Source organism: Mus pahari, chromosome 14, assembly GCF_900095145.1.
Source record: "Mus pahari chromosome 14, PAHARI_EIJ_v1.1, whole genome shotgun sequence".
In the NCBI taxonomy this organism is placed as follows: Eukaryota; Metazoa; Chordata; class Mammalia; order Rodentia; family Muridae; genus Mus; species Mus pahari.
The window spans coordinates 37384971-37408292 of NC_034603.1; the positions used below are offsets into that span (position 1 = coordinate 37384971).

A 23322-nucleotide genomic window follows, 5' to 3' on the forward strand; every position below is an offset into this window, starting at 1 on the left:
ATATGAGATCCAGTCTCAAAAAAACAAAAGCAATGTAACGAAAGTTTGGAATGAAATCCCTGGCTCCCATTCCAGAAAGCTCTAGAACAATATTTAACAAGCAGACTTTTATTACTGTATTTCTGCAGTAAAATATATGAATATTTATAGTAAGTGGCTTGAACAGATCATAAATACCTTTGTGTCAGCTTAGGTTAGGTTTTGCCACCAAATAAGTTTATACTCCAGACTTTATTGGGGTGGAAACTTGCAAGCTCGAGGTTTCAGGATCTTTTTGAATACATGATTTGTGTTGGGGTGGGAGTGGGCACAGAGGTGCCACCTCCGTGTGCATGTGGCTGTCAGAGAACAGCTTGTAGGAGTCACTTCTTGCTGTCACCCGTGTGCGTCCTAAGTATGGAACTCAGGCGGTCAGACTTGGAGGCGGGTACCTCTAACCTCTTAGCCACTCTCCTCGCCCCTTGTTAGAGTTTGGGGTATTTTGTTTGTTTGTTTGGTTGGTTGGTTGGGGGGGGTGGGGGAGGACGGGACTGAGACAGACTATCTCAGTATAAGGAGCCCTGGAGCTGTCCTGGACTCAATTTGTGTATCAGGTTGACCTCAAACTCACAGAGATCTTCCTGTCTCTGCTTCCCAAGTGCTGGGATCAAAAGCTCGAGCCACCACGCCGGGCTAGAGTGTTTGAGAAATACAGAAAAGGAGCTGTAGACCTGATTATCATTTTTTTTAATAGTAATTGAATGAAATGTGAGGCATGAGGGCTCCATGTGTGGCTCAAAGGAAGGGCGGATGCTTAAAGCCCAGAGGTCACCTCCCAGCGTCATGAAAAAGAAAAAAAAAAATTTTTTTTTTTTTTTGGTTTTTTGAGACAGGGTTTCTCTGTGTAGCCCTGGCTGTCCTGGAACTCACTTTGTAGACCAGGCTGGCCTCAAACTCAGAAATCCACCTGCCCGGCTGGTGAGATGGCTCAGCGGTTAAGAGCACTGATTGTTTTACCGAAGGTCCCGAGTTCAAATCCTAGCAACCACATGGTGGCTCACAACCATCTATGATGAGATCTGGGGTGTCTGAAGACAGCTACAGTGTACTCACATATAATAAACAAACATACAAATAAATAAATAACAGATCTTGGGGCTGGAGCACGTAGGACCAGAGCAAGCAGAAGTCCTGAGTTCAATTCCCACATGATGGCTCACAACCATCTGTACAGCTACAGTGTACCCATATACATAAAATAAATAAATCTTAAAGAAAAAAAAAAAGCCAGGAGTGGTGACACACCCCTTTAATCCCAGCACTCTGGAGGCAGAAGCAGGTAGATCTCTGTAGGTTCAAGGCCAGCCTTGATCTATAGTTCAAGGATAGTCAGGACTACATAGAGAAACCCTGTATGGGATGGGGGGGGGGGAGAGAAGAAAATAAGACAGACAGGTTTTCTGTGGTATAGGAAGACTGGTGCACCCATTTTGAAACATGTTCTCTTTGTTTTTCAGAAGGTTCTCCAAACAAAACCTTCCCTGCTGTCTCCCCTAACGCCTGGCACCAGGCTTCTTGGAGCAAATCAATTTTAAACTGTTTTGAACTGAGCACGTGAGACATCAGAGATGTTAATATTGCACATTTCTAAAAGGCTATGTATAGATCCCAGAGTAGGTTCATGGGCCTCTCCCTAGACCTGCACTTCATCTCCTAACCCTTTCTGGTAATACCAGTGAGGAGCCAGGAAAGTCCCAGAGCTCAGGAGGCTGAAAATGAAAGGTCAAGAATTCAAAGCAAGAGCCAGAGTTCAAAGCCCTCCTGGGATACATAACAAAACCCCATCTCAATGTGAGTGAGTGAGTGAGTGAGTGAGTGAGTGAGTGAGTGAGTGAGTGAGTGAGTGTGTGGCTAGCACACCCACAAACCTAAGCCTATTCCCACTATCCCATTACAGCAGGTTCTATCTGGGGATATAGCTCCGTCAGGGAGCACTTGTCTAACATGCATGAGGCCTTGGGTTCAGCCCTCAACACTGAAGGAAAAAAGAAACACGGGGATGGATCAGCACCAAGCCCGACCACGTGAGTGTGATCCCTAGAACCCGTGGGCTTAGAGAAAAGAACCAACTCCCACAAGTTGTCCTCTGACCTCTACATACGCACCATGATATGAGCAGGCGCACCCCTCCACACACACACACACAAACACTAGATATATATGTAAATAATTAAATACTTGGGGGCTGGAGAGATTGCTCCGTGGTGAAGGGCACTGCTTTCTCCTCCAGAGAGCCTGGGTTTGATTTCAGCAGCCACGTGGGGCTCACCATCTACACTGGAGCTCTGGGGGAACCTGATGCTCTGGCCTCCACCAGATATATGCATGGGGTGCTCGGACAAACATTCAGGCAAAACAGCCATACATATGATAAACTAGTAGCAGTAATAATAAGATACTTATTAAATAAAATTTTAGAAGTCAACAGGAGGAGATTTATTTCTCTTCATCCTTACAGGATACTAGCAATACCAACAAGACCCGTTTTAAAAGGTGAGGTCTACACCTGGCTCACAGCCTCAGGCCGCTGGACAGGATCTAAAGGGAAGGCAACCGAGACCCCAACCCCTCCAGCCCCTCTGTCTCCATGATCAACTCCACAAGAGGCAGCTCTTTGTTCCCTCCATGTAGGCTTCTTTTCCTGTCACCCTGAACCTGAACCTCCACAATCTACCAACTCTCTGCCAAGCTGAGGAAGAAAACACAGGAGCTTTCAACAGATGGTGGAACGCATCAGCCGGGCTTAGGAATCAAAGGGTGGCGAAGCAGGCTGGGTCTCCATGGTGATGGGCTTAATGGAAGAAAAACACTATTTGTTTTGCCACCCAGGGTGAAAATAGGAAAAAGGAAGAGATCAAACCCTCTACGGTGGGGTGGGAACAACCAGAAACACTTGAAATAAGGAAGAGGCTAGAGAAAGAACTGGCTGGTGAATTCCTGGTACACTGATGGGAGATTTTTAAAAACAGAATAACTAGCAGGCTGGCCAGGAAGAAGGGCACGTGCACATATCAAGAGGAAAGAAAAGAGAAGGATGGAGGCTCTGTGGAAGCCTTACAGATACATATCACATCCGTCCTGCTTCATGGTCCTCCTCCCTAGCCCCAAGATACTCCTGAGTTGGGCATGGTGGTGCCCCCTTTAATCCCAGGGCTTGGGAGGCAAAGGGAGCCAGATCCCTGTTGAATGCCAGGCCCGCCTGCTGTACCTAGCCAGTTTGAGACCACCCAGAGCTACACAGAGACCCTGTCTCAGGAAAAAGGAAAAATAATAATAATAAAGCTCTCAAAAGCCTACTTCTGCCCATGGTCAGTCCATTTCTAAGTCCCCTCCGTCCCAGCAAGCACTCACCGGAGTCCTCCTTGCCAGGTTCTGGCTCCTGACCAGCAGGGAGCAGGGAAGCCTCAGTAGCTCCTGGGGCCGCAGTGGACTGAGGAGCTTGGACAACTCGGCCTGCCCGGGCGCCTCCCCGGCCACCCACTTTTCGCTTCTTCTCGGCTTTGCTAGCCATCTTGAAGGCAAAACCTGTAGGTACACGGGTGCGGGAAGTCCACCTCCAGATCCCACCTCTAACCCAGCCTCCCGGTACACACATTCCCTTCTGGATTCAGAAACTGAGTGGGACACCCAAGATGATCTGGGGGTACCCTGCTATATACCCTCGGAGCATACCCAATAGAACCTTGGAGACAAGGGTCACAGCTCAGCGGTAAAGTGCTTGTCTAGAACGTGTGTACAAGGCTCTGGGTTAGACCCCAAACACCCAATTTAAAAAGGGAGGGGGACCATGGAATGAGTCCTCACTTCTTCCCTGGGATAACCCAGGTTCTTCACAGAATCTGACTAAAAGTCAAAGCCCCAGGCAGGCTAGATGGCTCAGAAAGTTAAGGTGCTTGCCAACCAGTCTAAGGCGCCTGAGTTCAATCCCTGGGGTTCATGTGGTACAGAGAGCACACCCACACCCACAAGTACCTGCACGTACACACCGTGGCATGCACACACACAAACACACACACACACACACACACACACACATACACTAACTGCAAGTAGGGGAAATCAAGGTCTCATAAGCAGTTAGGAATAAACAAATAACAGACACAGGAACTGAAAAGATAGCTTTCTGCTCTTCAGGACCACAAGAGTTTGGTTCCCAGCACCAGGTGACTCACAACTGTCTGTAACTCCAATTCCTAGTGATCTGACTCCCCTTCTTTGGGTACCTACACATGTTTGCACACATATATATGTACATATAAATTAAATCTTTTTTAAAAATATATATAACAGAAACTCCACTAAGGAAGGGTATGGAGAATGTTTATGTTCACCCAGATTTCCGGCCACACTACCCTGCAGTCTCTTGAATAAGAGAAGGCCCGTGAAGTCCCCGTGATTGCCACCATCGGCACTGTTGCTGTGTCAAGTCACGGGAAGCAAACCCAGATGGTTTTCCTCTGTGGCTCCTCTCCTCCCCACTTTAAAAAAAAAAAAAAATGCCACCGAGGGGGGTGGCGCATGCCTTTAATCCCAGCACCCGGGAGACAGAGGCAGGCGGATTTCTGAGTTTGAGGCCAGCCTGGTCTGCAAAGTGAGTTCCAGGACAGCCAGGGCTACACAGAGAAACCCTGTCTCAAAAACAAACAAACCAAAAAAGCTCTTCTCACCATACTGAGATCTCAGCCGCCTTAAACAAAGACCATGTGCACAAGTCTCTCTAGTCTTTAATTGCTTAGAGGTGGGGAGGTGGGGAGCCTGGTTAGTGTGGACTGCAGTTTCTTAGGCCTGTTGGTTGAGTCTATGCTAAGTACACAATTTCAGGATCACCAGATTCCAAATGTCCTTAGGAACAACCAGGAACCAAGGACAAAAGCAACCCAGTAATGAATGTCAAATTATGCAACGGTGAGCCGGGCGTGGTGGCGCTCGCCTTTAATCCCAGCACTCGGGAGGCAGAGGCAGGTGGATTTCTGAGTTCNAGGNCAGCCNGGNCTACAAAGAGAAACCCTGTCTCGAAAAACCTAAAAAAAAAAAAAAAAAAAATGCAACGGTGAAAGAAGAAACTGAGGGCACGAGGAAGACCAAGTGGGCAAAAAAAAAAAAAAAAAAAAAGCAACTGAGTCAGGAGGACAGAGTCTCCTGGAACACACTGTAGAATGCTGGGTGCTCCCTCTTCCTCCTCGAGAGCCTGGCAGCCACCTGTGGCTGCCTTGCCTCATCCCCACAGGCTGCCACAGGCATTGATCACGGGTTATGAATTTCAAACTCGAAGGATTTGTACTTTGCTCCAAGGGAAAAAAAAAAACGGTTCTGTTAGGCCAACAAATCAATAAAACCAACTACAAGAGCGCGGTTTCCTCCATCAGCCCCAGGGGAAGCATCTAAGCTCCCCCTGAGCCTCAAACTGTAGCCTCTGGAGACAGAAACCACACTGCAGGCACGGGGAGACACTGTTCCAGCCTGGGGCTCACTGGGGTTACTGGAAACACCTCAGGGCCCGCTTGCTCCTCACACTGGTCACCCGTCTCCCTCACAACTTCTTGCCCACACAACTGTTCCCCGCTTCACTGCACCCTGAATTGCCCTTCTTCCTCTCAGTCACAAGTCAGCCTTGCTCCCCTGTCCCCCTACAACCACCCCAGCTCCTGACTCCGCCAGGGCTGCTGCTCCTCCCCTACAGCTGCCCCCTTCTCCCCAGCATTCTTTCCTTCCCTCTGTCCCGACACACACCTCACAGTGTCGACCCTCTCCTCCCTAGACCGACGGTTGGGTCACACCAACCCAGAAGCTGCCCCGCGTGGCCCTCCCAGGCCCGCGCCTGCATGCACGCGTCGCCATGGCAACTCGGGGCCCGGAGAGTAAGTGGCGGGTCTGCGGATACTGCGCAGGCGCACTGCTCCGCGGCCCCACCCCACGAGAGTCTTTCCCGCGTGGATCTGAGACGAAAGGGCAAGGTGGCGGGCGGGGGTTGCTAGGGTTTCGAGGGCTACTAAATCTGGGAGCCGAAGGTGCGGGGGACGGCGCCCGCCTGGATTTGAGGACTAAGCTGGAAGGGCTGGGACTGAAAACAATGAGACACGGTCTCGCAGGATGTGGAAAAGACGGGGGGGGACCCAAACGCCCGACCCCGGCCCCCAGGTGTGTGGGCTCCGGCCTGCACGGGTCCAGCAGGTGGCGCTCGGGGTCCCGCCTGCGAGATTCGTTCACCTTCTAGAAAACTCTCCAGGATTTCCAAACAGCCACGGCTGCAGCTGGGTCCAGGGGAAAAACCGGGGCTGGAGCACCCCTGCCCTCCCGCTGCTCCCGCTTCTTAGCCCGGATTGGGGTCTAGGATTGCTGGGAGCCACGGGGTGGGGGGAAACGGGTGAAGGCTGGAACTGGAATTTAAAAAAAAAAAAAAATCTGAGGATTGGCTTTGAAAAGCGTCGCTGGTTTGGGGGGGGGGGGCGAACGAGAGGCGGGGACTCCCCTGGGGAAGGTGACCCAGCCTGGGAGGAGTTTTGCTCTCCATAGGAACAAAGGCTGCGTCCCAGAGCAGCTTGGAGAGCACTGGAGGGGCAGAACTGAGCGGGTGCTAGGGGGCGCTGCGTGTCCTGGTGGCTGGAAGGCGGAAAAGACAGCTGTACCCGGGGTCGCAGAACGCTTTGGAGAGACGTGGGAAATGCCACGAGGAAGCAGAATCATGGGAATAGGGAGGCGCCCTCCCTGCTTCCATCAATAGTGCCTAATTAAGACAAAGCCAGCAGCGAGCCCACTGATTACATTTCCATGAGGAGCTAAATTGATGACATTTTCTTTGCTGGATATGAAGAGACGCTGGCACCTCAGTTCTCCCATTTTCACACCTGACAGGTCTCATTTTGCCAGTCTGGTCCTGCTGGAAGTGGCAGTCCCTGGTACTCCTGGAGGCCAATGCATTTATCTACACCCCGACCCAAAGCCACCACTTCCATAATCTACAATTCCTCTCTTACTTACACCACCACCAATACCTTGCCCGTTTGCCATGTAGCTCAAGCTGGCCCCAAACTCTCAAACTTTGAGTCCTGCCTCTGCCTCCTGGGTGCTGGAATTATGGGGGTGTGCCGCCACATCTGGCTACCGCCATTATCCTTGAAGATGAGTTTCTGAGCTCTGATTTGTGTGGTCTTTGGCCCAGCCCAGACTCCTGTTGCTGACAGCAGGGATTGAAGGAAAGAGGCTGTGCCACACCCTAAAACCTGCAGCTGCACAGCACGCGGGGCTGGGATGGGACGCGTAGGTAATCTTCTAACCAGATGGGAGAGAGGGGGTGATGTGACTGGTCAGAATCCCGAGGGAAAAGTCCCAAAGGACTGAAGATTTGTGGGGAGGCTTGGGATGGGGATCCTCAAGGGCAGGTTCATAAATCCCTCAGGGAAAGGAACTTTGCGTGTAGACCCCTTTTCTCTTCTGACTCCCCTCTCAACGGTGGCTATGCCTAGGGATCCCAGCCCCCCACATTATGCTAAATAGGTAATCAAACATCTTGCTTTGCTAATTACTGCTCAATCCGATTAAACGCCGCTGAAGCTCATCAGCAGAGGTGGAGGTAAAGGGAAAGGGAGGGGGGGCAGCCACAGCTGTGATGGGGTGCTTGTCCCTAGGGGCTGTAGGGGACAGCTGAGAAACAGCCAGAGTAGCAAGTCTAAGCGCATCCCAAAGGCAAGGGACTGAGCAGTTGTACCCTGAGGTCGGTCCCTTAGCCTGGGCCACCCCGGCTATAGGCGGTTCTCTCACCCTCAGAACCCAGGCACCCGGCCATTCCCACAGTCACCCACACACACCCCTGTCCCAGATTTAATAAGGTCTGTTCTCCCACTGTCAATATTTGATTTCTCAGAGCCATCTCCACGGAGAAGAGAGGCCTCGGTCCTTCTTACCCCCTACCTTGGTCCTTTTTGGCCCAGTCCTCGACCCTTTGTCTCCCAACCTTCTCTGAACTTACTGACTTAATGAAATGATATTAAAGTCTTAAGCAACCCCAAGAAGAATGGTTGCTATGGTAAAGGGAGTGGGCAGGACGCCTGGGTCCCTGAGGGGAGTAAAGGATGAGAGGGAGAGGGAGCCAGAAGCTAAGACCTAGAAGTCACAGCCCCCCTACCCTCCAACCTCCGTGGGTAATACCAAACTTTGGGTGGGGTGGGTGCCATACCTCTAGATCTTGGTGAGAAGCAGGGAATAAGGCTTGGGTGCTAGGAGAAGCTGGAAGGACAGATGTTTAAGGGGACAGGGTCTCACCAGCCACTGGCTGACCTGAGCATCCATTAGGAGAGAAGGCTCAGTCTGGGAGACAGGGCCTCTGTGCCAGCAACCGCCCTGCCGACCCTGCCCTGGACCAGTTCCGTGAGAACCAGAGTGGATTCTTCAACAACCCTGACTCATCTCTCTGCCCCCTGTCCCCACCAGCAGTCCCCCCACAGGTGATTTGTAGCTGAGACCTGCCTTCCCCCCCCCCCCAGTGGCAGGAGCCAGGAAAGAGTCATTCCATGACAAGAAGAACTGAAGGCTTCCAAAGAGAAAAGAATACAGGCCAATGGATGGAAATCGAAGCCCCCACCCCAGCTTCCCACACCCATCCCCTTCTCACTCCCCTGGGGACCCTGGCCCAGCCCCAGTCCCCTTGGGGTGGTGGGAATGCAGGGACATTTGGCTGAGGCTGATTGATGAGGGAGGAGGAAGCCCGTGCGCACGAAGGCTGCTGTTTGCTGAGCACACAGATTCCTCCCCACTCACCAGCTGCTGCCCCCTGAGGCTGCTCGTGGGCACCCCCACCCCACCAGTCAGTGCCACTGGGGGAGCTGATGCCTAAGTTTCTGATAGAGAACCAGGAAACAGACTGCTTCAATTCCCTCATGAGAGTCACGGCTGCCTCGAACGTGGTCGCTTTGAACTCCCTCCGGACACCTGCCCTGCCACACACGTGACTCTTGTACTCAGTAGCAGCCTTTCATTCTGTGTCTTTCTTTCTAGCCCTACCTATCACCTCAAGTCCAGGCAAACCAGCACCCTGCCTCCAAACCACCCCGCGGCTCCTTCCCCAGACTGCCTGCAGACCTTGAACCTCTTCCTGGGAAGGGGGAGCCCCGTGTCTGTGGATGCCCACTTTCCCGTTAGGAAGAAGCCCCATATTTCATTCTAACTTAAATCTCAGTTTGCAACATCAAACATTATCCACCAGATATTTTTATTGCAGTCTTGTGCGTTGGCTCAGCGAGTCAAGGCACCTGCTGCAAAGCCTGAGAAGCAATGTTCCACCCTGCGGAGCCACGCAGTAGAACAGACCCTGGCAACTTGGCCTCTGCCCTCTATGCGCATGACATGGCCTGCACGAATGCTCACATACACACACATAAACACACATTTTAAAAAAGAAAGAATGAAAGAAAGAAAGAAAGAAAGAAAGAAAGAAAGAAAGAAAGAAAGAAAGAAAGAAAGAAAGAAAGAAAGGAAGGAAGGAAGGAAGGAAGGAATTTCTACTGCAACTCCTCACCCCTTCTCCTATGGCTAATGCTCCCCAACACAGACCATACTCTGACCGGGTGAAAGCTGTACCCTTAAACTGCAAAGGCTTAGCCAAGCCGGTGCTTCTGCAGCTCCGCCCCCAGGATGGCCAAGCTCGACCGACCACACCACGGCTGGGAAGGGCAGCTTAGACATCTCGGCCCCTCGCCTAGTTGTTTCCGTTAGTTCTGCTCTGCTCGCCTGCGCTGGACACGGCTCTTTTCATTGTGTTGTTTATTTGAGATGGGGTTTCTGCTTCATAGGTTACACTGGCCTCAAACTCACAAGCCTCCTCCCTCCACACCTCCCAAGTGCTGGGATAACAAGTTCTTGCCACCCCACACTCAGCTTTTTATGCTCAGGATTTTATGTCTTAGGCTTCCAAAAGCTTGAAACATCAACTTTGCCGTCCTCGGGTTTAAAAGTCTTTGAGTAAGAACAGCTACAATATACATACAAGAAATGGGGGTGGGGGTGGGGCAAGCCAGGGCTTCCTTTCCTTTCCTTCCCCCTACCACCTCCTCCTCCTCTCCCTTCCCCCCTTCTACCCCCTCCCTCTCTGTTTGAGACAGGGTTTCTCCGTGTAGCCCAGGCTGGCCTGGAACTCACTCTGTAGACCAGGCTGACCTCAAGCTGAGAGATCTGCCTGCCTCTGCCTCCTGAGTGCTGGGATTAAAAGTGTGTGCACCACACCTGACCAGCTTCTTAGAGTGACTTTCTGCTCCTTGGGCTGTGGCTAGGGACAGACGGGGAAGGCCTGGAACAAAAATACAGAGGATGCCCCTGTTATTACCAAACACGTCAAAATCTCTCCTTTTACATCTCTGCTTCTGCCTTCCCACTGCAGTTCCTGGCTGGCCCACAGCTACTCTCTGCCCTCTGAACCAGAGACCTTTACCCTGTCCCCCTGGGGTTCCTTTCTTGGTTTGGTCTTGTTTTCTTCTCCACAGGGTCTCAGCCACCCAGGGTGGCTTTGAACTCCTCCCACCTCAGCCACAGTATTGTTTCCGTGAAGTGAGATTGTAATATGCTGTTCCCCATCAAAATGTGGACTTCAAGTTGGGGCGTGGTGGCGCACGCCTTTCGTCAGAGCTCTCGGGAGGCAGAGGCAAGTGAACCTCTATGAGTTCAAGGCCAGTCTGGTCTACAAAGTGAGTTCCAGGACAGCCAGGGTCCTGTTACACAGAGAAACCCTGTCTTGTTAGGGGTTTTTTGTTTGTTTGTTTGTTTGTTTGTTGTTTTTGTTTTGTTTTTCTCAAGACAGGGTTTCTCTGTGTAGCCCTGGCTGTCCTGGAACTCACTCTGTAGACCAGGCTGGCCTCGAACTAAGAACTAAGAAATCTGCCTGCCTCTGCCTCCCGAGTGCTGGGATTAAAGGCGGGTGCCACCACTGCCCGGCTGAAACTCTGTCTTGAAAAACCAAATCAATTTTTTAAATTGTGGACCTCAGAAGCTAAACACTGGGCAGAAATGGAGTTTAGCCCAGCAGTGAGGAAATGGAGGCAGGCAGGCAGGCAGATGTCTGAGTCTGAGGTCATCTTGGTCTATATGACAAAACCCACCTTCTTTGTTTGTTTTGGGTTTTTTGTTTGGTTTTGATTTGTTTTTCCAGACCCCAGACTGGCCTCGAACTCACAGTGGTCCCTCTGCCTCTGCCTCCTGAACTCTGAAATCAAAGGTGTGCGCCACCACTGACTAGCAAGATCCTGTCTTAAAATCAATCAATCATCAGTTAATTACACAACCAAACAACCTGGGCTAGAGTGAGACCCTGTCTCAAGTGCAGGTGAGAGGGAGGCTAGAGGGTCAGCGATAACAAGTACTTACAGTTCTTGCAAAGGACCCAGGTTTGGTTCCCAGCACCTACCCAAGACTCAACAACTCTGTAACTCTGCTCATAGAAGATCTGATGCTCTCATGACCTCCTCGGGCACGAGACACAGACGAGGTGCACAGGCATACACATGCAGGCAAAAATATTCAAATTAAATTCATCTTTTAAACAATGGACCTGGGGCTGGGGGTGGGGCTCAATGTCTCGAAGACTCTAGGTTTCACACTAGCACCATGGCGGGGTGGGGGTAGGGGCATAAAAAACAGTCAACAGACAAAAATGTGACTTTATGAAGCAGGAATTGTCACCTTAGCACGTCGTGCTGAAGTGGCACCTGGAACACAGTAGACATGTTGGAGCCGCTGAATGAACAAATGGACGAAGGAGTAGTTCCCCTCCCTTCTATTCTTGTCATAGTTGTTACCCTGGGAGTGTGTGTGTGTGTGTGTGTGTGTGTGTACTTGTATCCAGAAAGCCAACAGATGGCAAGTGTGTTTCTATGTGGAAGTCACCAGCATTTTCAAATAGCTTAAAAGACGGGCGCGTCACTGCGCATGTGAAAGGCTGTAGGTGTTGTGAATGTCAGGTGGCTGGCAGGGGGTCTGTGGGTGCCAGTGCTCAGAGGGGGTGTGTCCCAGGGGCTGTGCAGTATGCACTGTTTCTCTTCCCAGCTGTGCATCCGTCCCAGGTGTCTTCCTGTCTCTTAGCGTGTTATGATGTCCGGCTGCTTTGGTGATGTGTTTGTCATGGAGACTATATATCTCCACTTCTCTCCCCTCTTGTATCCACCTGTACCTCTGGATGTTTGTGTCGAGGGGACTCTCAGAGCCCTTGTCCCCTCACACTCACAGCCCTGCCCCAGTCTTGGACCCCTCCCTTTCTCAGTGGGCCCTGTTGCTGGGCTCTGTGTTGCCATAGTGACGGTTGCCAAGTCCCTGAGGCTGATAGCCAGCGATGGGGCTGTCGGCTCCATCCACACGGGAGGCTGAGGGGGGCTTCCCATTGTGTAGAGAAGGGGATGTTTCCAAGACGACCAACCCCCACTAAGGGCCAGGGACCAGCCCTTCCAACCCCCTCACAAGCCTCCCCACTTTGGGTAGCTCCAGTGTGGGCTCAGAAGGTAAAAGGAAATTCCACACAGCCTAGTACCTGGTCTCTCAGTTTTCAATTCCCCTCCTCCAGTAACTATACCTCAGAGGACCCAGGCATCTTGCTGAGATGGGTAGGGGTCTCTGTGAACAGAGGGGAAGGGGGGAACCCCTTGACCTCCAGGCAGATGGGAGACAGTGGGAGGGAACCTTAAGTCAGGGGAGGGCAGCCGGGGCAGAGGTTGTGACCCTGTGGACTCGCTTCAGTGATGTTCCTGATGGCAGCTTTTGTGGCTGGAGAATGGGGTAGAGTCTAGGGGGATGGGCACCTGGGCTTTTGGGGGAGAAGAGCCTGGGTATATAAGCAGACACACTCAATGCCTGGGCCCCTGGGGTCTTCCTACAGTTTTTTTGTATCAGCTCTATCCCCAACAACAAAACTCCCCAAGTGTCCTGGGGAGGGGTTGTAGGGAACAGACCCTCCCTCACACATTAGTACCACAGTGTTTCTAATGGTGACTGTGCCCTCTCCCGCGGGCTTTGGCATAGCGTGATAGTCCCCCACGTGTGGCCAGCATTGGCGCATAGCACTACTGGAGTGTTCCAGAAGGTCCTCTCTACAGGTGGTTTTCTTCCTCAGCTTTCTGAGTCCAGAAACTGCCTGCCTCACCACCCCAACCAGTGTTCTTCCCCCAGGCCCCCAGGGTTCCCTGTGACCCACCCTCAGCCTGAAAGCCATTCTGACCCCCCCAGATTCATGCCCAGTCATTTTCCAGCCTTCTGGTCAACTTTTAAAGTTTTTTTTTTTTATTTTTTTTTCCAGGTTTTTTTTTGTTTGTTTTTGTTTTTGTTGTTGTTGTTCAAATTTCCCTTTTACAGTAAATCTATCGAGGTGACGGCCATACCCCGCCACCTCCCCAATGGCAATATCAACTTCCTGTTCCCTAGAAGGAGCTGGGAACTACAGCGCGCCAGAGAGATGGCTTGACCTCTGGTGGACAAAGCAACCATTTTGGCTGGTGATTGAGGTGGCCAACATGGTGGCCAAGGGCAGCTTTGATCTAATAAAACTGAGGCGGGAGAACACGAGGCAGCAGCCCCCTGCGCACTAAAGAGCGGGAAGAGGTCTAGGCTTGTCACTATGGAAACAGCAACCAGTGCTAATAACTGCCATCAGCTAGACCAGTCCATGGACCACCTCTTCACTAACAAGGGCGCTGTGTTGGGTTTGAAGGGAGGAAGGCATCAGCCAGACAGCCGTCTGGTTACTGGGGAGAACATGTGGGTTCTTGGGGTAGTTCTGTTGATCAACAGAGATTATACTGGGGTACGGTAAGGGGAGAACAAGACAAATTGGGCCTGCCACAGCAGGTGGCAGTCATCTTAGCTGTCCTAAAAACCGCACGGAGCACAAGGGAAGGGGTCCTTGGGAAGTGCCACTGAACACTAAGAAAATTCTCAGTCCACATCTGTCCTCTCACAGTGGTAAGTTCCAGCTTCCTCCTAAAGCAGGACGTTCCTCCTGCCCCTTTCTCCACAGGGTAAGAACCATCCACTTCCTATGCCCCCATACCCACCCCGACCACCTCCCCAGACTAAGCCACTTGGAATTCCAGCCAGACCACTTCCTATTTCAGAAGTGCTACTTCCTGTTCTGGATGAAGGCACTTCCAGTTCCTGCTGCGGACACTTCTCAGGCCATTTCTGTCCAGGCCTGGTCACTTCTTGTCTGGAACCAGTCACTTCCTATCTGATGCCCACTGGGCACCAGACCCAGTCCGTCATGTCCACGATGCTTCATGTCTTCCTATCAGCCACTGGCCACAACAGGACACTTCTTCTCATGGTAGTAGTTGTGGCCCAGTAACCACCCCAAATGGCTGGAGTCCGTATACAGAAAGGCAGGAAAGAGGCCCTGTGCCCATGCCTGGAGCTGGGGAGGGGTAGAGTGCCAGAATCTCCCCCCACCCCCACAAGGCCCCATTTTTGGCGGACAGAGGGGAGCAGTTGGTATGAAAGGTTGGAAAGGGCCAAGAGCAGAGAGGAGAGATGCTTTGATGCCCCAACCCAGGAGACATGTGAGAGGCACAGGAAGGACAAGAAGCCAAGAGGGTAAAAGGAGATGTAAGGAGGAGACTAGGGAGGAGGAAGAGAACAGACCTAGACACAGGAGAGAGAGAGAATAAGAAATAGAGAGAAGAGAAAAACGGTGAGAGGCAGAAAGAGGTGCCAACCAAAAGACAGACTGTCCCCACCCCCACTCTGGGTGGGTAAGGGAGAAAGGACACCTGGGTAAGTGACTAAGGGAGGCTGAGCCTGTGACCCCCCTCCCCTAAAAGGCAGAAACAAAGGAGTGCCCACAGTCAAATGAGGGTAGGTTGGGGAGGTCAGGAAGAGGTCTGGTGGAGTCTTAAGGGATCCTAACGTTGGAGATGAGGGCTATAGCCAGGAGGAGCCAAAGAGCTGGTGGGGCAAAGGAGGCCAAAGTCATGGCGCAGGTGTCCCTCACCATGAATTACACTGGAGGAGCACCCCACAACGGCTGGATTGAGGAGAGCCAGGTGGGAGGAGCCCTCATACCTTGTAGTAGATGTTCGGAGGGCTCTGGGGGGGCCCATCCTGCACAATGTACACAGGGTGCCCATAGTCACCACTCACCTTCTCATAGTGAGGGCAGAAGGGGGGGTCTGCAGCCCCACCCCCCCGCAGGGCTATTCCTAGCTCCCCAGGCTCAGCCTCCCGAGGCCCCATCCCTCCTCCACCACCCAGGCCCAGAGACCCTCCCCTCCCAAAGGAGCCAGGACCAGGGTGGCGACTCTCCGAAGGCTTGGCCCGCCGTCTCCGCCAACACATGGCACCCCCAGCCCCTGCCACGCCCAGCAAGAGCAGCGCCATCCCCCCTGCTGCCCCAGCCACTGCGGGCATGCTGGGAGGGGGCAGTGGGCCTTCAGCACCCCGGGAGGTTGCATTGCTGCTGGGATCACCTGGCAGGGAAGGGGTGGAGGAGGAAAGAGGGGGAGGGGCTGAAGGAACCATCTGGATATTGGGTACACCCAGCCCTGGGGGGTCCCCACGGGCTTCCCCAGCAGTACCCAGGCCCCTTAGGTACCCCACATTCCCTCCCCCAAACTGGGATCAAAATCCAGGTGTCCGGCCTCCAGCTCCCTGCCATGTAGTCACCCCCCCACTTCTTTGACAGCACTGATTGAAGCAGTGACTTGGCTAATTAGTTCTAATTGAGTCTTTTCCTCATTTGGCTTCCACTTCCCTCCCACCCTCCCATCCTCTCTTCTCCTCTTTCCTGTATCGCCGCCCCCAAAGCAGGAGAGGGAGGGCGGGAGAGGGTGAAGGCAGGGCAGCTGGGGTCTGGGAGCAGAGGAGGCAGTGCCTGGGGCTCCTGGTTCCTACCTGGTATGTTGTCCCTCCCAGGTTCCGCGCTGTGAGCTGCCCCTCGGTCTCTCTCCATGGGCATTTCAGACACAGGTTTTCGGGGTACAGCTCCTCCTCGGGGACCTGAAGATGGGAAAGAAGCGAGAGAGAGGCTGAGAGAACTGCCCCAGATTTGTATGTACCACCTAAACTTCCTTCAGTCCTTAGCAGGAGTCCTCTGTCTCCCACTCACTTTGTCCCACTCGAAGAAGCACCTTCATGCCTCTGGTGAGGCACACGCCTCCTTGCAAGCTCTCAAGGCCTTCCCGGGTCCCATCTGATGTGGCTGAAAATAAAAACAGAAGAAGTCATCACTCCTAGGTCCAGCCCTCCCCTGTTCCCTGGGGGGTGGGGGGAGCACTACTGAACACAGTGGTGGATTCCAATGGTCCTAACCTTCCTCCCCCTCCATCCCATAGACACTCTATTTGCCCCTGCCCGATGTCTGGCAGTACCGATTATGTAGTAATCGTGGTGGGATCGGAACTCGTGGCCCCAGAGGTTAGGGCTGTATTCCTGGAACTTGATGGTGAAGCGGAGGTCCAGGTCTGGCCGGTCACATGTGAGAAGAAGGTTTGGGGCAGGGGGTGCCTCACAACGCCGGCCCTGGGCACCCTCTACCAGGTACAGTTTGTAGAACTCATAACTAGGAGAGGAGTGGGGGCCAGGAGGCCGGGCCCGGGGACAAAGTAGATCTAGCCGGTCCCCGATCTGAGGGTAAAGCACGTAACCACCCTCTGCCTGGAACCTACAGGGAAGACAGGTAGGCAGGGAAGAGGTGTCAGGGGTGTGGCGCCCAAAGCTTTCCCTCTCTCACTCCCAATCATCTAGGACAGCCATTCTTAGCTCCCGCCCATTGCCTTTGTTTGAGTCCTGTGTTCAGTAAGCCTGGGGAACTAAGGGCTCTGCAAGCTCACATCAGAAGCAGCAGGAAGCCAGGCTCAGAGGTCTCCTGCCCCTTGGTGTGCCCAAATGCACTCTTCAGCCCGCCCTCACCACATGCACACTGCCATCTCCCGCTCCATCACCGGTGCCGTTGCCATGGCAACAGGATGCCAGTTACCAAGGAGCTGGCCTCTCTGGAACCACACAGCCTACCCCTCCCAGGTGATTTCACTATTCCATGGCATTCAACCATGGGGATGGAATCTCCCCCCTTCCCCAGGCCACCACTGAATTTCAGGGCAAAGGGGGCAAGGTATAGGTTGGGGGTGGGATCTGGGATCTGGGATCTGGACTAGCTCCCCAAGTTAGACATGAGGCAAATGCTAGTTTGGCAATGACCAAACTGGGGCTGATGAGAATGGCCGGATAGACGCCAATCACTCTGATCCTTCTTCCCGCGTTCCACCTTGGGGCTTAAACTTTTTGAGGAAAGTGTTCTCCAGTTGTGGAGTTGAAGTAGTTGGCTTCTGTCACCACAGCTGACACAAACTACTAGCAGCATCTCCATGCCCAGTTAGCCAGGGAACGCATGGGCCCCGCGCAGCCACAACCTGCCTATCGCAGCAAAGCCCTGCCTGTGCACCCACAGTTGAAACCCAGTTCCACAAAGCTGTTGCCCAGCATCTTTCCAGACTCCTAATGACCAGCTCCCACCCAACATCCAAACGAACCCCAGAAAGCCCCAACACCTTGTCTCTCTCGACCCTATCGGCATAGCCCAATTTATATCCTCATATACTTAGTGCTCCAAACTGCAGCCAGGAGTTGCTGGCAGGTGGGAGAGCTTTCGATTGACTATTCCCACTGAGATACAGGAGGGAGAGGGGGGGGTACCAAGATTGGAACAGGGCAGGGAGGTCAGGAAGTAAAAAAAAAAAAAAAAAAAAAAAACAGAAACAAACAAAAAACCCAATCCTACCTCTCCCTTCATGAGTACATAATATGTCCAAATACCTTGCCTCCAATCCTCATAACAGCTGTAAGGACTGAAGATCCAAACTCAAGAGAGGTTAAGTGACATGCCTAAGACCACACAGCTGCAGAGAGCAGGGCTAGTTAAGACCAAGTACCCTGATGAACAACAGGTCCCCTCCCCCCTCCCGTGACCTCTCAGAGCTGCCCCAGCGAAGGAGGAAGTTTCTGAAACACAGAACTCTTGGGCTGATGGGGATAGGAAATGTCATGGAGGTAAATCACTTAGATGGCCTCCCATAGGTTCTGTCTGCCCTGTGTGACTGACCCTTGGCCTCTTTCCAAGCAAAGCTAGCATGTCAGGGACCGGAGTCCGCGATGGGAGAGTTTGCGGTCGGTTGAGATGACTGAGGAGGGCCGTGGCACCCTCAGGACTCCCAGTGGCAGGAGAGAAGGAGGGGGCCTTGAGGGGCCTCCAGAAAGAGCCCACCAAACCAGGAAGACAGGACCATGTTCTAGCTGACAAACTGTTCAGCCAAAGGTTCAACTAGTCCTCTGGCTGTGAACACCAATTGGGAACACAGACTGAGAGTCAAGGAACCTTGGGTGGGCTGTTCTACAGCCCCAAACTGAGCCCCCTTCCCCCTCATCTGCAACACCGAGTGCCTCCTGGGAGCTAGGTGTCCCTGCCCTTCCCCTCAGAGCCTCAGCAGCACCCATTCAGCACCTCTCTCCCGAGAGCTGACATGAACCAGGCTCCCTTCAACGCGGATGACACAGGTCTCCTCCAGAGCCAAATAGCCACTCCATTGCCCTCCCACTGCTGTGAACTTTAGCTTTGCCCCTTTAAGGTCTCCCAACTCCCGACACATGGTATCACCACCCACAACCAACACTGTGAGACTAGGGGTCTGGCTCCCAAGATCATTGCTCTGACTTGTAACCTGTCACCTCACCTCAGTGCTACAGCAAGCACCCTTCTGCCAGCCCCCTCTCAGCTCAGAATCCTAGCCCATTTAGTCTCAAAGCTTCCATATCCCTTATCCATGGGACTGGACTCTCCCCAGTCCCAACCACTCACCGCTTATTCGCCGAGTTCCAGTAGACAGGCTCCAGGCTGAGTCCAGACACCAGCCCCGCAAAACCTAACAGCAGCAGGGCCCCGACTTGCACACCCCCTGGCCCAAAATGGGGGGCCCCCATGACCCTACCAAGGCCTGGGGGCGGGGCACCAACTCCCCCAAAGTCTCTCACCCCCAGGGGTGGCTACCACACTGTGGAGCCCCAGTCGCCCTGGTGGGTGGCTAGTCACCCCCAGCTCCCACAAGGACCCTCTTTTCTGCGATGCTTGCGCCCCGGCTCCAGAGCGCTCAGCCCCACAAGAACCCTTGCAGGGGCCGTCTGCAGGCGCCTTACGCGCCCCCCGGCCCACGCGCCGCACCTCGGGATTTGTGCGCCCCGCTACGTGGGGGACATGGGGAGCCGAGGGCCGGGCGGGGGCGACATGGGGCGCCGGGCAAGGGAGCAAAGAAGGAGACACCGAGCTGGAGCCCCAGCCTCGCCGGGATTGAGGGCAGCGGGCTAAGGGAGGAAACCAGTCCCGAGCCCAGGAGGGGGGAGTTAAAGGAGAGGCGGGGAGGGGGAGAGCATGGTGGAGGGAAAAACCGGAGCTGGAGCTCAGTCGGAGCGGGCGCCGCATCCCACGGCCCACGCCCCCCACACCTCCCTCACCTCGCACACCTCCCGTCCGCCACCCCGCCTCGCTGCCCCGCGCGGTCTCTCACACCCCCTTTGTCTCTGGCGGTGTCCGTCTCTGGCTGAGTTTCTACTTGCTTTCCTTCCTGCCCTCCGCTTGCCCGAGCGTTTGGAATCTTCCTCGCTAGCATCCAGAAAGGCTCTTGCCCTCTCCACCCTGGAAAAAACCTTCCCCCTTTGCTCCCGCAGCCTGCTCCTCTCCCATTCCAAAACAACACCGCGGCTTTCCGGGCGGTCTGGAGAGGATAATGATAACCTTGAAGGCTAGGCACTTGACAAAGTAACGCTAAGTTGATGGGCTACCTGTGTGAAATGGGAGGGGATAGAGCTACCCAGGTTGAGAGGGGACCCCGTGACTTGTCCAAGGTCACACGGGGAGTTTAGGAAAACCCCAAAGACACAACCTAGGCTGCTGGACTCCCCCCTTCCTGGGGTTCATTTTGCCATGGCTTCTCGGACCCTTTACTGTTTTCTGTGGATTAGATGGAGACCAGGGAGTAGTAAATTTTGGCCCTTCTTGGGTGATCATGGAGAAAAGTAAGACTGGGAGAGGAAAGGGGGTACCTATAACCCCAAAGCTGCAATCCACAGGAAGGGCTGTTTTCAATTATCCTGGGGGAAGGGAGGAGCTGCCTTCTTGGGTGTAAGAAGCAAGGCTTTCAGCACCTCCCGGCAGGGGCGACATTCCTCTCTTCCAGCCCAATCCTCCACAGGCTGCTCCTTTCCCTTTGACTGAGGTCCCCACCACGGCCCCGTTGACAGCATCTCTTCAAAGACTCCCATTCTGGGTATTTGACAAGGTGTGTGGGAGGAGGGAGGGTGGACAGATGGAGAAGCACGAAGGACGACCGAGCGAGCCCCTAGCCAGAGCGCGGGCCGCAGTCTAGAGAAAGACCAATAAGCAGCAGCTGTTTTTTCCGTTTGCTCCTTCCTGTGTGTCCTTCCTTTGCTTACTGGGGTGCAGTGGGACACCGTGTCTTGCACCCTTCTCTTCTGCAGCTGCATGACGGTAAACAGGGTGGTGTACAGCCATCAGCACTGACTTGTCTGTCACTGTCTGCTTAGTCTCACAGTCACACTCAATCGTCTGCCACCCCTGCTCAGGCCAGCTCACTCTGACCCCTGATGCAGCCACCTCAGGAGTGAGATTTCAAACAGGTTTGCTCCTCAGTTTACCAAGTTGCCTAGCAACCACACAGTCAATGGCAGGAGACCCCACCCCCACCTGCTTGACTTCACACTATGCTCAGCACCTCATTGGCTCCTGCCTGGTCCCACCTCTCAGGCCCTGGTTTTGGGAACAATATGCCAGACCCCACAAATGCCGGACAAAGGAACCTACTACCACCAGTCACGTGCCACCCCAAACAGACACAATGACTCCAGTGTGATACAAAGTCTTTATATTAACTCATCCCCACAGCCTCTCTCCTTCTTTGTCCCTTTTCATCCTGGTCGTCGTCAGGGCTACTGGGGTCAGGTCCCCCTCCACACCACCAGAGCTGAAGCTGGCATTCGGGATGGGCGTGGCACAGGGAGAGCAGAGGAAGATCCAGCTCCGGCTCGCCTTCATCCCCACTAGTGGTGGGCTCAGGGAACATGCGCTGGCCAGAAGCAGTGGCCAGTAGAGGCAAGGCAGGGTGAAGGCTGGAGAAGAGGGCAGTCTGTCAGCATCCAGTTCAAGGTAATGCCCCAGAAACCCACCGTCCTCCCGAGCCCTAGCCCCAAGCTCCTTCAGGGAATGAGGACCTGACTCCATTGGTGCAGTCCTTCTGGGGCAGAAAAGTCATCACCGGTTCCAGCTGCTTGCTGTCCTCACTAAGAGCTCCACTGATATCCCACACAGAGACAACTCCACTGGTGCCGCCACTCACTAGGAACTGCCCGCTCCTGGGAGAGATGGGAGACTTGTAGCAGACAGGCATGACCCTTGGGGTAGAAGCCATTCCTAGGCAGGGACCTAGACCCTTGCAGCAGCACTCTGACAGCCTTGACAGCCTGGAAGGGGCCAGAGCCACTTACGGGTCCAGATCAAAGTAGATGCGCTGATTGGTGGTCACTTCCCGACTCAGAGACCACAGGAGGTGGCCCGGCTGTCGGAGATCCCAGCACAGAAGCTCAGCATCCTGAAGATAAGAGCAGGGCTCTGGAGTCGGCCACCTCAGCCTCCCTGAGTCCCTCAAACCTGGCACGTTTCAACACGTTAAAGATGACATCCCCACTCCTGACTACCCACCCACGTCCTTTGGGCTCTGACCAATACCTTTCGAGCTCCCGAGAAGAAGAGATTGCCGTTAGGGTGAAAGCAAAGGTGGGTGATACCCCCTTGGTGGCCTCCCAGCAAGGCAAGAGGGGACCCATCACCCCAGGCATACAGGCCTATGGTGCGGCCGTAGGAGCCGCAGGCATAAAGGGGCTGGGATGGACTGAAGGCTATACAGGAGAGGATACCGCTCTGGCCCTGCTTTTTGGCTGGGGAGGAAACAAGAGAACAGTTAGCACAGGGCGTTACCTAGCTAAGGACCTCCACTCTCCACGGACATGCCTCAATCGCCTCCATGTTCGTCACAAGCAATCTGAAGATCTCGGATGGTTCCCGGGTCACTAGTTCCCTAAAGAACCTAGCGTCCCTCTTCCCTCTCATATCCCACTTTTCCTGGAAGGGATGAAGAGCTAAAGGCCTACAGGAAATGGGACTCCCCTTCCCCTTCAACTTTCTAGAGTTCAGTGGTACAATGCCTGTCTAACACAAGAGAAGGGCCTGGGGAGGGTTCCCTCCATGCCCGGAGGCTGCTGTCTCCTTCGAAGCGGGCATGCGCCTCCCAGGCTTGTACTGTCAACAGGTGCCCAAGCTCACTCGAGGCCCCCCCACAGGAGCTACTCTTTCATCTCCCATACCTTGGAGGCTTACCAAATGTGGCTCGCACCTCACAGTCTCTGCCAGGCCTGGATGTGGAAAAGACACGCACAGTCCGGTTGAAGCCACAGAAGAGTTGAGAACCATCCGGGGAGAAACAGAGCGAGTGGGCTGCTGTCAACTCGTCCTAGAGCGAGAGAGGGCTGGAGACAAGCCTGCAAAGCTTCAGTTGTCTGCCAAGGAGGGTTGGGCCACAGTGAGCACAGAGCTGAATAGGGAAGTCAGTACCAGGTGGTTGTAAGCGCGAAAGGAAGCCCGCAGTTCTCCAGTGAATGCATCCCAGATGTGAATCGGGTTCTCCCGGCTGCTGCTGGCCACACTGAGGGGAACACGGATACTCAGGCCTGGCTCTGACTGTCAAAAGGGAACCAAGTGCCCAGTCCTCTCAGCTTCTGTCAGAAGGACACACTCAGCACCTTCTCCCTCCCTCCCTGTCTGCCTCCCTCCCAGAAGCCCTTCTTGAAACTGGGTGTGGGCTGGGTAAGGAGATGGTGGGAAGAAACCTCGGTGAAGTGCTCAGGAGGGCCATCACCACTTACTAGGAGGTGTCTGGCTGAGTGGAGGACATCAGAGAATACCAGCAGTAATCATAGATGGTGTCACCCTCTACCATTCGAAGGACAGGAACCTGGACAGAGATGTGGGAATGCTGGGGTCACCGGCGGAGAAAAGCTTGGGCACCCCCCTGGGGAGAGATATGGCCCAGTAGGAGACTATCCAGGTAGGAGAGAGCACATGGGGCTCAAAGAACGCAACCCTTGGGCTGGAAAGATGGCTGAAGGTCATCCCAGCAACCATATGGTGGCTCACAACCACCTGTAATAAGATCTGATGCTCTCTTCTGGTGTGTCTGAAGACAGCTACAGTGTACTTACATATAA

General features: G+C 53.7%; 3 protein-coding genes across 3 annotated transcripts in view; all 3 read right to left on the minus strand.

Moving 5' to 3' along the window:
• The window catches only part of Dnah2 (dynein axonemal heavy chain 2), a 125824-nt gene extending 119979 nt beyond the window's left edge, over nucleotides 1-5845 (minus strand). Inside the window, 2 exon segments of the mRNA XM_021213005.2 lie at nucleotides 3391-3564; nucleotides 5770-5845. Coding sequence (XP_021068664.1) covers nucleotides 3391-3550 — 160 coding nt within the window. The 5' untranslated portion in view covers nucleotides 3551-3564; nucleotides 5770-5845.
• Nucleotides 5846-13328: 7483 nt separating this feature from the next.
• Efnb3 (ephrin B3) lies at nucleotides 13329-19444 on the minus strand. The gene is made up of 5 exons (XM_021213210.2): nucleotides 18851-19444; nucleotides 16368-16660; nucleotides 16106-16198; nucleotides 15892-15996; nucleotides 13329-15467 (listed from the first exon to the last, which is right to left on the minus strand). The coding sequence occupies exons 1-5, from the start codon at nucleotides 18970-18972 to the stop codon at nucleotides 15058-15060; spliced, it is 1023 nt and encodes a 340-aa protein (XP_021068869.1). The 5' UTR covers nucleotides 18973-19444; the 3' UTR covers nucleotides 13329-15057.
• A 1461-nt stretch (nucleotides 19445-20905) lies between these two features.
• The window catches only part of Wrap53 (WD repeat containing antisense to TP53), a 15854-nt gene continuing 13437 nt past the window's right edge, over nucleotides 20906-23322 (minus strand). Inside the window, exons 4-10 of the mRNA XM_021213209.1 lie at nucleotides 22981-23069; nucleotides 22670-22760; nucleotides 22436-22568; nucleotides 21788-21996; nucleotides 21547-21650; nucleotides 21274-21414; nucleotides 20906-21171 (exon numbers count right to left, since the gene is read on the minus strand). Of these exons, the coding sequence (XP_021068868.1) occupies nucleotides 20931-21171; nucleotides 21274-21414; nucleotides 21547-21650; nucleotides 21788-21996; nucleotides 22436-22568; nucleotides 22670-22760; nucleotides 22981-23069 (1008 nt within the window). The 3' untranslated portion in view covers nucleotides 20906-20930. The remainder of the gene's footprint in view (nucleotides 21172-21273; nucleotides 21415-21546; nucleotides 21651-21787; nucleotides 21997-22435; nucleotides 22569-22669; nucleotides 22761-22980; nucleotides 23070-23322) is intronic.

Coding starts and splice junctions, on each gene's coding strand:
- Efnb3 (XM_021213210.2), bottom strand. CDS start 18,972: ATGGGGGCCCCCCATTTTGGGCCAGGGGGTGTGCAAGTCGGGGCCCTG. Junction 16,199..16,367: donor CCACGATTACTACATAATCG/GTACTGCCAGAC, acceptor TTTTATTTTCAG/CCACATCAGATGGGACCCGG. Junction 15,468..15,891: donor TGGGAGGGACAACATACCAG/GTAGGAACCAGG, acceptor CTTCCCTGCCAG/GTGATCCCAGCAGCAATGCA.